At 46.8% G+C, this 16,953-nt stretch overlaps 1 protein-coding gene across 1 annotated transcript; it reads left to right on the forward strand.

The window, feature by feature from the left end:
• The first annotated feature begins 33 nt into the window (after positions 1–33).
• LOC121004598 (sperm acrosome membrane-associated protein 6-like) lies at positions 34–16,948 on the forward strand. The gene is made up of 11 exons (XM_040436823.1): positions 34–113; positions 3,206–3,543; positions 7,148–7,290; positions 9,543–9,788; positions 14,074–14,148; positions 14,236–14,301; positions 15,660–15,692; positions 15,803–15,880; positions 15,970–16,073; positions 16,178–16,337; positions 16,539–16,948. Exons 4-11 carry the CDS (start codon positions 9,578–9,580, stop codon positions 16,838–16,840), a joined length of 1,029 nt encoding a protein of 342 aa, XP_040292757.1. The 5' UTR covers positions 34–113; positions 3,206–3,543; positions 7,148–7,290; positions 9,543–9,577; the 3' UTR covers positions 16,841–16,948.
• The last annotated feature ends 5 nt before the right edge of the window (positions 16,949–16,953 follow it).

Here is a 16,953-nt window from a genome sequence, read left to right on the forward strand (position 1 = left end):
GCCTCAGCAGAGTTGGGGTAGGCAAAAATTATGGGCCAGTGCGCACGCGCGGCGGACAGGGAGATCTATCATAACGAAAATGTTCTATAAAATCTCACTACCGCGGCGCTCAGGTCAGTCTCTCCCTGCTCCCAACACTCAGACACGTGTGCAGTATATGCGGGTGCCTGCGCACATTATATTGGGGGGGGGGTCTGTGCAGTATATTGGGGTGCTCTCTGCGCAGTATATTGGGGGGCTGTCTGCGCAGTATATTGGGGGGCTGTCTGCGCAGTATATGGGGGGGCTGTCTGCGCATTATATTGGGGGGCTGTCTGCGCAGTATATTGGGTGGCTGTCTGCGCAGTATATTGGGTGGCTGTCTGCGCAGTATATTGGGGGGCTGTCTGCGCAGTATATTGGGGGGCTGTCTGCGCAGTATATTGGGGGGCTGTCTGTGCAGTATATTGGTGGTGTCTGCGCAGTATGTTGGTGGTTTCTGCGCAGTATATTGGGGGGCTGTCTGCGCAGTATATTGGGGGGCTGTCTGCGCAGTATATGGGGTGCTGTCTGCGCAGTATATGGGGTGCTGTCTGCGCAGTATATGGGGTGCTGTCTGCGCAGTATATTGGGTGCTGTATGCGCAGTATATTGGGGGTGTCTGTGCAGTATATGGGGTGCTGTATGCGCAGTATATTGGTGTCTGCGCATTATATTGGGGGGCTCTGCGCAGTATATTGGTGTCTGCGCAGTATATGGGGTGCTGTATGCGCAGTGTATATGGGGTGCTGTATGCGCAGTGTATATGGGGTGCTGTATGCGCAGTGTATATGGGGTGCTGTATGCGCAGTGTATATGGGGTGCTGTATGCGCAGTGTATATGGGGTGCTGTATGCGCAGTATATTGGGGGGCCGTCTGCGCAGTATATTGGGGGGCTGTCTGCGCAGTATATTGGGTGGCTGTCTGCGCAGTATATTGGGGGGCTGTCTGCGCAGTATATTGGGGGGCTGTCTGCGCAGTATATTGGGGGGCTGTCTGCGCAGTATATTGGGGGGCTGTCTGCGCAGTATATCGGGGGGCTGTCTGCGCAGTATATGGGGTGCTCTCTGCGCAGTATATTGGGCTGTCTGCGCAGTATATTGGGGGGCTGTCTGCGCAGTATATTGGCGGGCTGTCTGCGCAGTATATTGGGGGGCTGTCTGCGCAGTATATTGGGGGGCTGTTTGCGCATTATATTGGGGGGCTGTCTGCGCAGTATATTGGGTGGCTGTCTGCGCAGTATATTGGGTGGCTGTCTGCGCAGTATATTGGGGGGCTGTCTGCGCAGTATATTGGGGGGCTGTCTGCGCAGTATATTGGGGGGCTGTCTGCGCAGTATATTGGGGGCTGTCTGCGCAGTATATTGGGGGGCTGTCTGCGCAGTATGTTGGTGGTTTCTGCGCAGTATATTGGGGGGCTGTCTGCGCAGTATATGGGGTGCTGTCTGCGCAGTATATGGGGTGCTGTCTGCGCAGTATATGGGGTGCTGTCTGCGCAGTATATTGGGTGCTGTATGCGCAGTATATTGGGGGTGTCTGTGCAGTATATGGGGTGCTGTATGCGCAGTATATTGGTGTCTGCGCATTATATTGGGGGGCTCTGCGCAGTATATTGGTGTCTGCGCAGTATATGGGGTGCTGTATGCGCAGTGTATATGGGGTGCTGTATGCGCAGTGTATATGGGGTGCTGTATGCGCAGTGTATATGGGGTGCTGTATGCGCAGTGTATATGGGGTGCTGTATGCGCAGTGTATATGGGGTGCTGTATGCGCAGTGTATATGGGGTGCTGTATGCGCAGTATATTGGGGGGCTGTCTGCGCAGTATATTGGGGGGCTGTCTGCGCAGTATATTGGGTGGCTGTCTGCGCAGTATATTGGGGGGCTGTCTGCGCAGTATATTGGGGGGCTGTCTGCGCAGTATATTGGGGGGCTGTCTGCGCAGTATATGGGGTGCTCTCTGCGCAGTATATTGGGGGGCTGTCTGCGCAGTATATTGGGGGGCTGTTTGCGCAGTATATTGGCGGGCTGTCTGCGCAGTATATTGGGGGGCTGTCTGCGCAGTATATTGGGGGGCTGTTTGCGCATTATATTGGGGGGCTGTCTGCGCAGTATATTGGGTGGCTGTCTGCGCAGTATATTGGGTGGCTGTCTGCGCAGTATATTGGGGGGCTGTCTGCGCAGTATATTGGGGGGCTGTCTGCGCAGTATATTGGGGGGCTGTCTGCGCAGTATATTGGGGGGCTGTCTGCGCAGTATGTTGGTGGTTTCTGCGCAGTATATTGGGGGGCTGTCTGCGCAGTATATGGGGTGCTGTCTGCGCAGTATATGGGGTGCTGTCTGCGCAGTATATGGGGTGCTGTCTGCGCAGTATATTGGGTGCTGTATGCGCAGTATATTGGGGGTGTCTGTGCAGTATATGGGGTGCTGTATGCGCAGTATATTGGTGTCTGCGCATTATATTGGGGGGCTCTGCGCAGTATATTGGTGTCTGCGCAGTATATGGGGTGCTGTATGCGCAGTGTATATGGGGTGCTGTATGCGCAGTGTATATGGGGTGCTGTATGCGCAGTGTATATGGGGTGCTGTATGCGCAGTGTATATGGGGTGCTGTATGCGCAGTATATTGGGGGCTGTCTGCGGAGTATATGGGGTGCTGTCTGCACAGTATATTGGGGGTGTCTGTGCAGTATATGGGGTGCTGTCTGCACAGTATATGGGGGGCTGTCTGCACATTATATTTTGGGTGGGTCTACGCAGTATATGGGGTGCTGTCTGCGCAGTATATATTGGGGGGTGTCTGCGTAGTATATGGGGTTTTGTCTGCGCAGTATATTGGGGGTGTCTCCACAGTATATTTTGGTGGGTCTACGCAGTATATTGGGAGGTTTCTGGGCTATATATTGGGGTGGTCTGTGAAGTATATTGTGGTGGCCTGTGCGTTAGATGTTTGGGGGCAGTGTATTACATTGGGGGCAGTGTATTACATGGGGAGTAGTGTATTACATGGGGGGCTGTGCGTTACATGTGGGGGGCAGTGTATTATATGTGGGGGCTGTGCGTTAGATGAGGGGCATTGTATTACATGTGGGGGGGCTGTGCGTTACATGTGGGGGGGCTGTGCAGTACGTGTGGCCTGTGTGTTAGATGTGTACAACCCTATTTTCAACCAAAAATTTTCCCCCTAGATCTCCTCTGCCATGGCATGCTTTTTCCTATGAAACTGCAGCCATCTCGTCACTCGGAGAAGGATGAGAAGCTGCCCCCCAGCAAGAGGGACTGCCCCACATCTGCCACCAAATCCGTCGCTCACTTGATTCAGTAATCTCCGTCTGTGTGTCTGTCTGCTGTATATATGTGGACCGTCCGTCTGCTGCACTGCGTCTGTTCTGCCATTTACTCTAACCATTTTATTTTTGTTTGTTTTTTGTGTGTCCCAACTCTGACCAGCATGTTCTCCTATGGAACACGAAGTACCTGAAGAGGAATGAAGAAGCCCATGTTTGAGGCCCGCGCCCTCTGACAGGTGACAAGCTGCTCCTGTTTGCACCGCTACTTCAGCATTGTGTACTGTGATCACCGCGAGGTCAGAGGTCGGCAACCATAGGCCGTCCACATGCTGTGAATTACATCTCCCATCATGCTGGCAAAGCATTATGGGAAGTGTAGTCCAAAACATCTGGAATACCAAATACGTATGAATGAAAAGTATGGTGTGTGTGACTGGTCAGTAACAAGGGTTGGAGCCTTGACGTGGCGTTACTGCTCACATGTGTATCCATGTGCCAATTCAACCAATGTGAGTGACTGTAATACTGATGAGGTAACTAAATACTGTGACGATGGAGAATTAAACGATCGTATCTCCTACACACTGCATATAAAATGACTAAATAGAAACGTACGCCATTCCGAGGATCCGTAATGCGGTTCATTTTGTCCTTTTTTTTTGCCTTCCTCTGGATCAACTTGCAGGATAACCGGCCGAACTGGATGGACAGATGTCTTTTTTCGACCTTATGTACTATGTTACTATTGAAGTCTTTCATGATCTTATCTCCATGACCAAATGAGCCTCTATACCACCATTACTTACTTGTTTGTTTGTCTGTAGGGGCATTTTTTACCCTTATATTTATTAAAAGTGAAGTTTTATTTAGTGACTGCCCCCCTCTAGTACACAATTTTCAGCTTTGGAGCAGTATTCAGGAAGAGCTTTACCTGTCTATCCTGACCGACCTGCCTTAGTTTGCAGTACAAGGACATCCCTCTTGTCCTTATATCTGACCAGCAACAGGTTTCCACTGGTAAGGGCACGGGTCTCACCCCTGGGGATAGGTACCTGGAGGGGGTGGCAGGGCTCCAGACTAAAAAAAATATCAAGGAGCCATTGGCTCCTAACCTGAAAAATTTAGGAGCCAAATAAAATTTTTAGTCGCCAAACTTAAAATACGTATAATATAGCTGGGATGCTTAGGAGCATGGGGTTTTCTAAGCTACAGCCCACGCAGCTAAAGGGGTTGTGCACTCATTTCCATGACCTGTCGGACTAGCCGCTTTGGTAATCCCTAGGTGCTGGGTCCTGGCTCATTCGCTTCCCGACCTCCGCTGCTTGTCTTGGGTTTCTCCATGAAAACGTTTGGCTGCAGTGGCATCAAGACAATCGCTGGCCACAGTGTGAGGGGCGGATCTTCACCCAGCAGACGTCTGCAGCGTGTGTCTGCTGGAAGAAAGCCAGAGCAGAGCAGAGGGTCCAGGCGCAAATGGCGACAAGACAACAAAGTCTTGTTGCCATTCTGCAATTCTATTCAATTGCATTTTGGTCGCCATCTGCAGCACTGGCGTCCGCAAAATCCTATTTTTTGCGGATCTATTGCAACAATGTCTATCCTTGTCCGCAAAACGGACAATTTCTATCTTTTTTGCAGGGCTACGTAACGGACATACGGACACAAAAACAAAATACGTTCGTCTGAATGTTGCCTAAGGCTGGGTTCACACTTGAGCGTTTTACAGCGCGTTCAAACGCGCTGTAAAACGCTCAACACATGAAAACCAATGCTTCCCTATGGCCCTGGTTCTCACTTGAGCGTTTTACAGAGCTGAAAAACGCGCTGTAAAACGCCCTACGCTCAAACAAGTACTTGAGCTTCTTTGGGGCGTTTTGACGCGCGTTTGTGGCCATAGGACATTGCAGTCAATCACACAAACGCGCGTCAAACGCGCGTTTACTATTGCAAAAAACGCGCATATCAAAGACGCTCAGGTCTGAACCCAGCCTAAAGGTGTATTCACACGCAGCAGATTTGTTCTAGAAATTTCTGTGACCGAAACGCACTTCCAATCATCTGAATGGGGTTGTTCCTGCAGCAGGTGCATAGTTTACTGCCTTCAGTTGAATGGGACAGTCACAGAAATGTCTCCAATAAATCCGCCACGTGTGAACACACCCTGACACCAGAATCACTGTAAAGGATTTACTAAGAGCTAAGGGGGTTCATCAAACTGGTGTAAAGTAGAACTGGCTGAGTTGCCCATAGCAACCAATCAGATTCCTCCTCTCATTTTCCAAAGGAGCTGTCAAAAATGAAAGGTGGAATCTGATTGGTTGCTATGGGCAACTCAGCCAGTTCTACTTTATACCAGTTTGATAAATGAAAAAAAAAATAAAAAAAAAAAATAAAACCTTCATAAGGCTGTATCCTTGCTGAGGGGCACCAAAAACTGCAGGTGTCCAGCCTAAACAGTCCCCCCCAATTATTCTACCAGACAAGAACATTTTGGGGCGTCATATCCTCTGTGTAGCAGTTGCCCATAGCAACTAGTCAGCCTGCAGCTCAGAGAACATGAACGGGTCCGATTGGTTGCCAAGGGCAACTGCTAACCGTCCTCTCCTACCTGCCGCAGTGAGCGCCTCACACGCCGCCACCTGGAGCTGTCGCTCTCCTCCTGTCCCGATGTGAGCGCGGCAGCCCGGACTTCAGCGGTCACCAGGAAGACGGCGCTGAGGAGGGAGAGAAGAGCGGACACCGCAGACCTGGCACACACCGGGGCCATCCTCCGTTATCACCTCCTGGCCATTCACTTTACTGGCAGGCAGCATAACCATCCCGACCACAGCGCCCCCAGCAGGCAGGAGCTTACAGGTATCCCTCAGTATTTCCCGCCGCTGGCGCTGTGATGCCGGGAGTACCAGCGATTACAGGAAGAATATCAGTCCGAAGCGAATAGTCTGGTTGAGGGGAGGCCGCGGCTGGTCTGGGCCCGGTTTCTCCCGCTTGCACTGGTTTTCATGTTTCGGGGTTCCATGCTGTGAGGCCCCCTGTTCAAAGAGGCAGAGCAGTGGAGGGTCTAGGCGCAAATGGCGACAAGACAACAAAGTCTTGTTGCCATTTTGCAATTATAAGTCGCATTGGCGACCATTTTGGTCGCCATCTGGAGCCCTGGGTGGGTAGGGAGGCCGCGTTGATTTTTCCGCACGGTCCCACAAGCGGACGTGGATCAGAGAAAGGTCTCAAAAAATGTTGGACTCCAAACCTTGCATTCACAAGACCCACTCTAATGGAAGAAGCAGTCAATGGGTCCGTGAAAAAACACGGAGGCACACAAGATTGTCATCCGCGTCCGTTTTTTCCCTATCATTTGCATGGCAAACTTGACTTAGATTTTTTTTCACTTTCCTTCATGTCTGGTGATCCTCCAAAAATCAAGGAAGACACACACGTAAACAAAAACGGATAACGGAACAACGGAACCCCGTTTTGCGGACCGCAAAAAAATACAGTCGTGTGCATGAGGCCTTAAAGGGAATTTAAAAAACGAAATGTTAGCTTTAAAATGTCCTGTGTAGAGATGCGTGACTTAAAGTTGACAATGAGGAATTCGATCCGAATTACATGAAAAATTTGATTCACATCAAATCCGAATTTCCTAACGCTTCGCGGTAACGAATCGCATTTTTGTGAATAGGGTTGTTTTGGCTCGAAGCACATGGATTTCTCCAAGCCTCATTCAGATGAATGAACTGATTCTCAGTCGCAGTGAAGGCGCCTCAGGCTTTAAGTTCATTTATGTCACTATTTTGTACGAATCCTAAAACAACTATTATTTGATGGATGGTATTTTTGTAGGGAAAGATGGCCGCTCTGCATGTCACCCAGCACCATGCTTGTGCATTGTGATGTCACCCAGCAGCAATCTCTATTGTGATGTCATCGGGGTATATAAGGAGGCGCTGGGCACAGAGCAGTCACTCGTCAGTTGGATGTGACACGTGAGTACTCCATCATTACCATGTCCGTACCTGTAGCTGAGAAATTAGTGCCCCCTTCCCAAATCCATACCCTCCTTTCTTCAGGCTTTGGAGATTCCGGACCCAATACACATCTCAAATCTCCATCTCTACAACAAAGCCTCTAGACTTCAGGGCATGCTGTGTCTTGTAGTTCTACAATAATAAATAATTCAGCTAGACCCATTGGGGGAGATTTATCAAACTGGTGTAAAGTAGAACTGGCTTAACCACTTAAGGACCACAGGTTTATACCCCCCTAGTGACCAGGCCCTTTTTTACAAATCGGCACTTCACTTTAGCGGTTTATTGCTCGGTCATGCAACTTACCACCCAAATGAATTTTACCTCCTTTTCTTCTCACTAATAGAGCTTTCATTTGGTGGTATTTCATTGCTGCTGACATTTTTACTTTTTTTGTTATTAATCGAAATTTAACGATTTTTTTGCAAAAAAATGACATTTTTCACTTTCAGTTGTAAAATTTTGCAAAAAAAACGAAATCCATATATAAATTTTTCTCTAAATTTATTGTTCTACATGTCTTTGATAAAAAAAAAATGTTTGGGTAAAAGTTATAGCGTTTACAAACTATGGTACAAAAATGTGAATTTCCGCTTTTTGAAGCAGCTCTGACTTTCTGAGCACCTGTCATGTTTCCTGAGGTTCTACAATGGCCAGACAGTACAAACACCCCACAAATGACCCCATTTCGGAAAGTACACACCCTAAGGTATTCGCTGATGGGCATAGTGAGTTCATAGAACTTTTTATTTTTTGTCACAAGTTAGCGGAAAATGATGATTTTTTTTATTTTTTTATTTTTCTTACAAAGTCTCATATTCCACTAACTTGTGACAAAAAATAAAAACTTCCATGAACTCACTATGCCCATCACGAAATACCTTGGGGTGTCTTCTTTCCAAAATGGGGTCACTTGTGGGGTAGTTATACTGCCCTGGCATTCTAGGGGCCCGAATGCGTGAGAAGTAGTTTGAAATCAAAATCTGTAAAAAATGGCCGGTGAAATCCGAAAGGTGCTCTTTGGAATGTGGGCCCCTTTGCCCACCTAGGCTGCAAAATAGTGTCACACATGTGGTATTGCCGTACTCAGGAGAAGTTGGGGAATGTGTTTTGGGGTGTCATTTTACATATACCCATGCTGGGTGAGATAAATATCTCGGCAAAAGACAACTTTTCCAATTTTTTTTATACAAAGTTGGCATTTGACCAAGATATTTATCTCACCCAGCATGGGTATATGTAAAATGACACCCCAAAACACATTCCCCAACTTCTCCTGAGTACGGCGATACCAGATGTGTGACACTTTTTTGCAGCCTAGATGCGCAAAGGGGCCCACATTCCTTTTAGGAGGGCATTTTTAGACATTTGGATCCCAGACTTCTTCTCACGCTTTAGGGCCCCTAAAATGCCAGGGCAGTATAAATACCCCACATGTGACCCCATTTTGGAAAGAAGACACCCCAAGGTATTCAATGAGGGGCATGGCGAGTTCATAGAATTTTTTTTTTTTTGCCACAAGTTAGCGGAAATTTATTTTTTTTTATTTTTTTTCCTCACAAATTTCAATCTTTCATGGACTCAATATGCCCCTCAGCGAATACCTTGGGGTGTCTTCTTTCCGAAATGGGGTCACATGTGGGGTATTTATACTGCCCTGGCATTTTAGGGGCCCTAAAGCGTGAGAAGAAGTCTGGAATCTAAATGTCTAAAAAAATTTACGCATTTGGATTCCGTGAGGGGTATGGTGAGTTCATGTGAGATTTTATTTTTTGACACGCTCACGCGAGATGACGCCCTATTGGCGTTAGTGTTGCGGGAAGTGGTTAAATGTCCATAGCAACCAATCAGATTCCTTTCATTTTTCACAGGTGGAATCTGATTGGTTGCTATTGGTAACTAAGCCATCTCTTCTTTACACCAGTTTGATAAATCTCTCCCATTATATTTATGGTGCAAAACCCATCCCTCATTATCTTTCTAGTACAAGCTGTTGTGGGAGCCTTAGGGGGTCATTTATCAAACTGGTGTCAAGTAGAACTGGCTTAGTTACCCATAGCAACCAATCAGATTCCTCCTTTCCTCCTTCAATTTTCCAAAGAAGCTGAAAGGTGGAATCTGATTGGTTGCTATGGGTAACTAAGCCAGTTCTACTTGACACCAGTTTGATAAATGGCCCCACTTATACTCACTTCTCTCCGTTTTCTCAGGTTCGCAGGCTGAAGGGATATAGTGACGATACGTCATGCGATTCTTTGCGTCCTATTATCTGCTGCTGCAGATAATAGTATTTCTATGTGGAGCTCAGGTAGCGACATCTTGCCTGAAATGCTTCACCACCCCAGCGGACAGAGCCAGCATTTGTTACCATGCGGTCTCGCTGGACAAAATGGGGGCCGAAGAATGTCTCCAGAGGCTACACTGGGGCTTTGACCCCCTGAATAACATCTCGATAGGTAACGGCTTCATCTTCTATATAGTACATGTGTTTCTCTGCCGACTAAAGCTTTACTTGTAGCTCATTAACCACTTCAGCCCCTAGTGCTTAAACACCCTGAAAGACCAGGCCACTTTTTACAAATCGGCACTCCACAACTTTAGCGGTTTATTGCTCGGTCATGCAACTTACCACCCAAATTAATTTTACCTCCTTTTCTTCTCCCTAATAGAGATTTCATTTGGTGGTATTTCATTGCTGCTGACATTTTTCCTTTTTTTGTTATTAATCGAAATTTACAGTTTTTTTTTTTTTTTGCAAAAAAATGACATTTTTCACTTTCAGTTGTAAATTTTTTTTTTTTAAAAAAACGACATCCATATATACATTTTTCTCAAAATTTATTGTTCTACATGCCTTTGATAAAAAAAAAAATGTTTGGGTAAAAAAAAAAATGGTTTGGGTAAAAGTTATAGCGTTTACAAACTATCAACAAGGTCCCTTTTAGAGACCCTCGGGCTATTTGTTTAATTATATTCTAATGGTCTGTAGGACCATAAATCCCTGTAGGGGTCCCTAACTAATAGTTAAAATCTTATCTTTATTATTTAGCTACAAAAAAACATATAAGAAGTGAATGGAAAAAAAAAAGAACACAATTAAAACTTTCAGTTACCAATGGAATGTGAGGTAATTATTGTTACTGCTGGTTGCTGGCTGCAGCCATTTTGGTATATTGATATCTGTGGATTACAAAGTGCATGGGGATGTTTATTCCATATATGTATTCACATTTATCCTGTGGGGGTCACAGGTTGGTGTTTAGCGTCCAAATTGTCCTTAGGTTAACATAGACACGAGTATTTCAATTTCATTTGTGCACCATGGCGTATCCTATTCACAAAGTCACACTTGCAAAGTAGTTGTGTCAAAAAAGGGGGGGGGGGATGCAGAGAGCTACCACTGTCTAGCCCACACACTAAGGGCAACAGTTTGGTTGACAGTGTTGCCGCCCCTTAGGGCTGACACTATTGTGGCAATCCGCAATTAGACACTCTTTGCTAGTATGATCGCTCTATATCCACTCCCCTTTTGTATGCGGCTCTGTCTATGACAACTCTGTATCGGCTCTATACTATTATCGGAACGCTGCGAGTCAGTTGAACACCACTCTGTATTTTATCCCTCACTATGTTCAGTTCAGGGTCCCTACGCTACTCCTAAATCATCCACAAGACATTCCTCACTTGCTCCGTAACTGTCTAAAATTGAATCGCACTATTCCACCCCTCCCGACATGTTTCGCCACAGGCTGTGGCTTCGTCAGGGGATATGGGGTATGGCTAGACAGTGGTAGCTCTCTGAATCCCCCCCTTTTTTGACACAACTACTTTGCAAGTGTGACTTTGTGAATAGGATACGCCATGGTGCACAAATGAAATTGAAATACTCGTGTCTATGTTAACCTAAGGACAATTTGGACGCTAAACACCAACCTGTGACCCCCACAGGATAAATGTGAATACATATATGGAATAAACATCCCCATGCACTTTGTAATCCACAGATATCAATATACCAATAATGTTTACAAACTATGGTACAAAAATGTGAATTTCCGCTTTTTGAAGCAGCTCTGACTTTCTGAGCACCTGTCATGTTTCCTGAGGTTCTACAATGCCCAGACAGTAGAAAAACCCCACAAATGACCCCATTTCGGAAAGTAGACACCCTAAGGTATTCGCTGATGGGCATAGTGAGTTCATAGAACTTTTTTTTATTTTTTGTCACAAGTTAGCGGAAATGATGATTTTTTTTTTTTTTTCCTTACAAAGTCTCATATTCCACTAACTTGTGACAAAAAATAAAAACTTCCATGAACTCACTAGGCCCATCACGAAATACCTTGGGGTGCCTTCTTTCCAAAATGGGGTCACTTGTGGGGTAGTTATACTGCCCTGGCAATTTAGGGGCCCTAATGTGTGGTAAGTAGTTTGAAATCAAAATGTGTAAAAAATGACCTGTGAAATCCTAAAGGTGCTCTTTGGAATGTGGGCCCCTTTGCCCACCTAGGCTGCAAAAAAGTGTCACACATGTGGTATCGCCGTACTCAGGAGAAGTTGGGCAATGTGTTTTGCGGTGTCATTTTACATATACCCATGCTGGGTGAGAGAAATATCTCGGCAAAAGACAACAACTTTTCCAATTTTTTTATACAAAGTTGGCATTTGACCAAGATATTTATCTCACCCAGCATGGTCATATGTAAAATAACACCCCAAAACACATTGCCCAACTTCTCCTGAGTACGGAGATACCACATGTGTGACACTTTTTTGCAGCCTAGATGCGCAAAGGGGCCCAAATTCCTTTTAGGAGGGCATTTTTAGACATTTGAATCTCAGACTTCTTCTCACGCTTTAGGGCCCCTAAAATGCCAGGGCAGTATAAATACCCCACATGTGACCCCATTTTGGAAAGAAGACACCCCAAGGTATTCAATGAGGGGCATGGCGAGTTCATAGAAATTTTTTTTTGGCCCAAGTTTGCGGAAATAGATTTTTTTTTTTGTTTTTTCTCACAAAGTCTCCCTTTCCGCTAACTTGGGACAAAAATTTCAATCTTTCATGGACTCAAAATGCCCCTGACGGAATACCTTGGGGTGTCTTATTTCCGAAATGGGGTCACATGTGGGGTATTTATACTGCCCTGGCATTTTAGGGGCCCTAAAGCGTGAGAAGAAGTCTGGAATATAAATGTCTAAAAATGTTTACGCATTTGGATTCCGTGAGGGGTATGGTGAGTTCATGTGAGATTTTATTTTTTGACACAAGTTAGTGGAATATGAGACTTTGTAAGAAAAAAACAATTTCCGCTAACTTGGGCCAAAAAAATGTCTGAATGGAGCCTTACAGGGGGGTGATCAATGACGGGGGTGATCAGGGAGTGTATATGGGGTGATCACCCCCTGTCATTGATCACCCCCCTGTCATTGATCACCCCCCTGAAAGGCTCCATTCAGACGTCCATATGTTTTTTACGGATCCACGGATACATGGATCGGATCCGCAAAACACATACGGACATCTGAATGGAGCCTTACAGGGGGGTGATCAATGACAGGGGGGTGATCACCCCATATAGACTCCCTGATCACCCCCCTGTCATTGATCACCCCCCTGTAAGGCTCCATTCAGACGTCCGTATGTGTTTTGCGGATCCGATCCGTGGATCCGCAAAACACATACGGACCTCTGAATGGAGCCAGCCTTACAAGGGGGTGATCAATGACAGGGGGGTGATCAGGGAGTCTATATGGGGTGATCACCCCCCTGTCATTGATCACCCCCCTGTAAGGCTCCATTCAGATGTCCGTATGTGTTTTGCGGATCCGATCCATGTATCCGTGGATACGTAAAAAACATATGGACGTCTGAATGGAGCCTTACAGGGGGGTGATCAATGACAGGGGGGTGATCAGGGAGTCTATATGGGGTGATCACCCCCCTGTCATTGATCACCCCCCTGTAAGGCTCCATTCAGACGTCCGTATGTGTTTTGCGGATCCGATCCGTGGATCCGCAAAACACATACGGACATCTGAATGGAGCCAGCCTTACAAGGGGGTGATCAATGACAGGGGGTGATCAGGGAGTCTATATGGGGTGATCAACCCCCTGTAAGGCTCCATTCAGACGTCCGTATGTGTTTTGCGGATCCGATCCATGTATCCGTAAAAAACATACGGACGTCTGAATGGAGCCTGACAGGGGGGTGATCAATGACAGAGGGGTGATCAGTGAGTCTATATGGGGTGATCAGGGGTTAATAAGTGACAGGGGGGGGGTGTAGTGTAGTGGTGTTTGGTGCTACTTATTACTGAGCTACCTGTGTCCTCTGGTGGTCGATCCAAGCAAAAGGGACCACCAGAGGACCAGGTAGCAGGTATATTAGACGCTGTTATCAAAACAGCGTCTAATATACCTGTTAGGGGTTAAAAAAATCGCATCTACAGCCTGCCAGCGAACGATCGCCGCTGGCAGGCTGTAGATCCACTCGCTCACCTTCCGATCCTGTGAACGCCCGCGCCTGTGTGCGCGCGCGTTCACAGGAAATCTCGCGTCTCGCGAGATGACGCGTATTTGCGTGACTCTGCCTGCAGCTGCCGCCTTAGGCGGTCCGGAGGTAGTTAACAGTTGTCCGAGCAGGAAATCTCTTCTACATTCTATCTATCCAGATTGCCTACAGCGCTCTATGATGGAGATGGGGCAATGTCCTAAATCTCATGTGTCTTCTCCTTACAGCCTTCAACCAGATACAGAACATCAGAAAGTATCTCAAGACCTTTGAAAAAGAGGTCAAGAAAATTGAAAAACTATGTAAGTTCCTGAAATCAAGAATTTCCCCAATTTCTTTTGAGTCATAAATAGTAAATATAAGTTTTCCCAATTTTTTTTTTCCACCAGCTTGGGTAGAACAGTTTGACAAAAAGATGGCTGAATTTGTCAAAGGCGTGAAAGATCGTGTCGCAAGTAAGTGACTAAAGATCCTCATAAAGAGCCAGGAGACATATTCTATATACCGTATTTTTCGCCCTATAAGACGCATCGGCCGTTAAGACGCACCTAGGTTTTTGGGGAGGAAAATAAGAAAAAATATATTTTTAACCAAAAGGTGTGCTTTTGGTGGGTTTGGAACTAATGGTGGTCTGTGGATGGCACTATTACTGGGGATCTGTGAAGGACACTGTTATGGGGGGGATCTGTGGATGACGGACACTGTTATGGGGGGATCTGTGGATGATGGACACTATTACAGGGGGGATCTGTGGATGACGGACACTGTTATGGGGGGATCTGTGGATGACGGACACTGTTACAGAGGGGATCTGTGGATGACGGACACTGTTACAGGGGGGATCTGTGGATGACGGACACTGTTACAGGGGGGATCTGTGGATGAAGGGCACTGTTAAAGGGGGGATCTGTGGATGAAGGGCACTGTTACAGGGGGGATCTGTGGCTGGCACTGTTACAGGGGGGATCTGTGGCTGGCACTGTTACAGGGGGGGGATCTGTGGCTGGCACTGTTACAGGGGGGGGGGATCTGTGGCTGGCACTGTTACAGGGGGGGATCTGTGGCTGGCACTGTTACAGGGGGGATCTGTGGCTGGCACTGTTACAGGGGGGATCTGTTGATGGCACTGTTATATATGTGCCATCCACAGACCCCCCCACCCCTTAACTGTGCCATCCACGAATCAGCCCCCCGCCGCCCCCCCAGTATACAAATATAAAATGTCTTATTCAATTAAAATTTATTACATATGCCCCCTCACTCCTAAATTCCTAATAGTACCTTACATCCCATTCCTAATAGGTTCTGTACAATGCAGGCAGGCCGAGCGGCCGGCGCGTCACTCACTGACGTCACTTGCCTGCGCCGCCTGCTTCATTCATAAAGTAGGCGGCACAGGCACGTGACATCAGGAAGTTATGCTGCCGCCCGCCCGGCCTGCCTGCCGGCATTGTACAGAGCCTATTAGGAATAGGATGTAAGGTACTATTAGGAATTTAGGAGTGAGGGGGCATATGTAATAAATTTTAATTGAATAAGACATTTTATATTACTATACCGGAGGGGCGGGGCTATAGTACACTGACTGCACCACCCCGCCGCTATTCCCGGCCCCCAGCTCCTCCTCCCAGTCCCTCCCCCGGCCCCCGCTCGTACATCGCATCCAGCGATGTTAAACTGTCAGTATTCGCCCCATAAGACGCAGGGGCATTTCCCCCCCATTTTTTGGGGGGGGGGGGAAAGTGCGTCTTATGGGGCGAAAAATACTGTATATCATCATCCATCCTTAACCATATTTGATTTCTTCCATTAGGTCATCCACCGTTGGATTGCAGACCTCCATGCGGTGAGTAATGTCATTAGATTAGACAATTTGAGGAGTGGCCTCCATTACATACATGGTGGGGTCATCATTTACCTCAGACATTAGACCCCTCTCTCGATTTCTTTCCCTAGGGCTTCAAAAAGCTGCCCGAACCTTTTCATGCAGCCGATGTGCTGAGGAGGACTGCAATATCCCGGTGACCTGTCCCCGTAAGATAATTTCTACCATTAGTTTGGGAACCTCTTATGAACCTGTTAGCTCATTGCTGCATGTCATTGACCGTGGTTTCCCATTTCAGTTAAGGACATCAAGGTGGAAGAGCTGGAAGAGACCCGAATCTGGTGCACGGCGTCCTTTATCCTTCCTGATCATCCGAAGGTTGTTTGGAAGTACGCCAAAAACGTAAGTCGCATATGCCATTCTATTACAGTGCAAATTCATACTGCTATTTATACTCCACATAGGACACATGTCTCATACGATGTCATCAATGTTTTCACTTTCAGATCAAAAAAACGGATTTGAGTAACTTCAAAGACTTCTACATTGGGAATGACCTGGATGTACACATCAAGCCAACCAGAGTCAGCCATAAAGGAACTTATGCCTGTGAGATAATTGATGAGGATGATGACATCATACTCCGAAGATTCTTTTATCTCGATGGTAAGACTTAGTTTTCTCTCTCGAATGTTCTCTTTTCTAGACCATTTGGATAAATATATATATATACGATAAGAAGCCCCTCCTGCCTCTGCTCTTACAGTAAAGAACTATTTCTGATAACTTCTCAGTCTTTCATTCAGCACTGCAGAAGACAACGTTCTCCTCATCGCCTTATTTATTGTATTCTCTTCTGTTTTTCAGTGACGCAGACTAAATCCAAGGCAATGGAGGAAATAGAAGCTGAATTCAATCGAGCTCTGGCACAAAAACTACCTACCCAGGAGGAAGAGGAGGAGAGGATCGAACATGGTCCCTCCACTAAAGACATCATCCTCGCCTTCCTCCAGAGCCATGTCAGCTATGCCATCTACGCTGCTGTCTGCTGTCTTATTGTCACCGTATTGGTCGGGTTCCTTTGGCGTCATGCCCTGAGCGTAGACTGGTCGAAAAAAACATCAGGACCAAGAACCAGCTTCCCACCAAAACACTACCTGCCGCCATAGAACAAATCAGCCATCTGGAGTCAACAACAACAGACTCCCAAGGGGTATCACCAACTACCCCTCATCTGCAGCAAACCATCTCTGCAGAAAAAAAAACTATCCCTTACCCCCCC

Source organism: Bufo bufo, chromosome 6 (genome assembly GCF_905171765.1).
Source record: "Bufo bufo chromosome 6, aBufBuf1.1, whole genome shotgun sequence".
Lineage (NCBI taxonomy): Eukaryota > Metazoa > Chordata > Amphibia > Anura > Bufonidae > Bufo > Bufo bufo.

What these genes read in the sequence shown, in the direction of transcription:
- LOC121004598 (XM_040436823.1), top strand. Translation starts at nt 9,578, where the DNA reads ATGCGATTCTTTGCGTCCTATTATCTGCTGCTGCAGATAATAGTATTT. An exon ending in GGATTGCAGACCTCCATGCG is followed by an intron (nt 15,693 to 15,802) that starts GTGAGTAATGTC and finishes TTCTTTCCCTAG; the next exon opens with GGCTTCAAAAAGCTGCCCGA. An exon ending in TTTGGAAGTACGCCAAAAAC is followed by an intron (nt 16,074 to 16,177) that starts GTAAGTCGCATA and finishes TTTCACTTTCAG; the next exon opens with ATCAAAAAAACGGATTTGAG.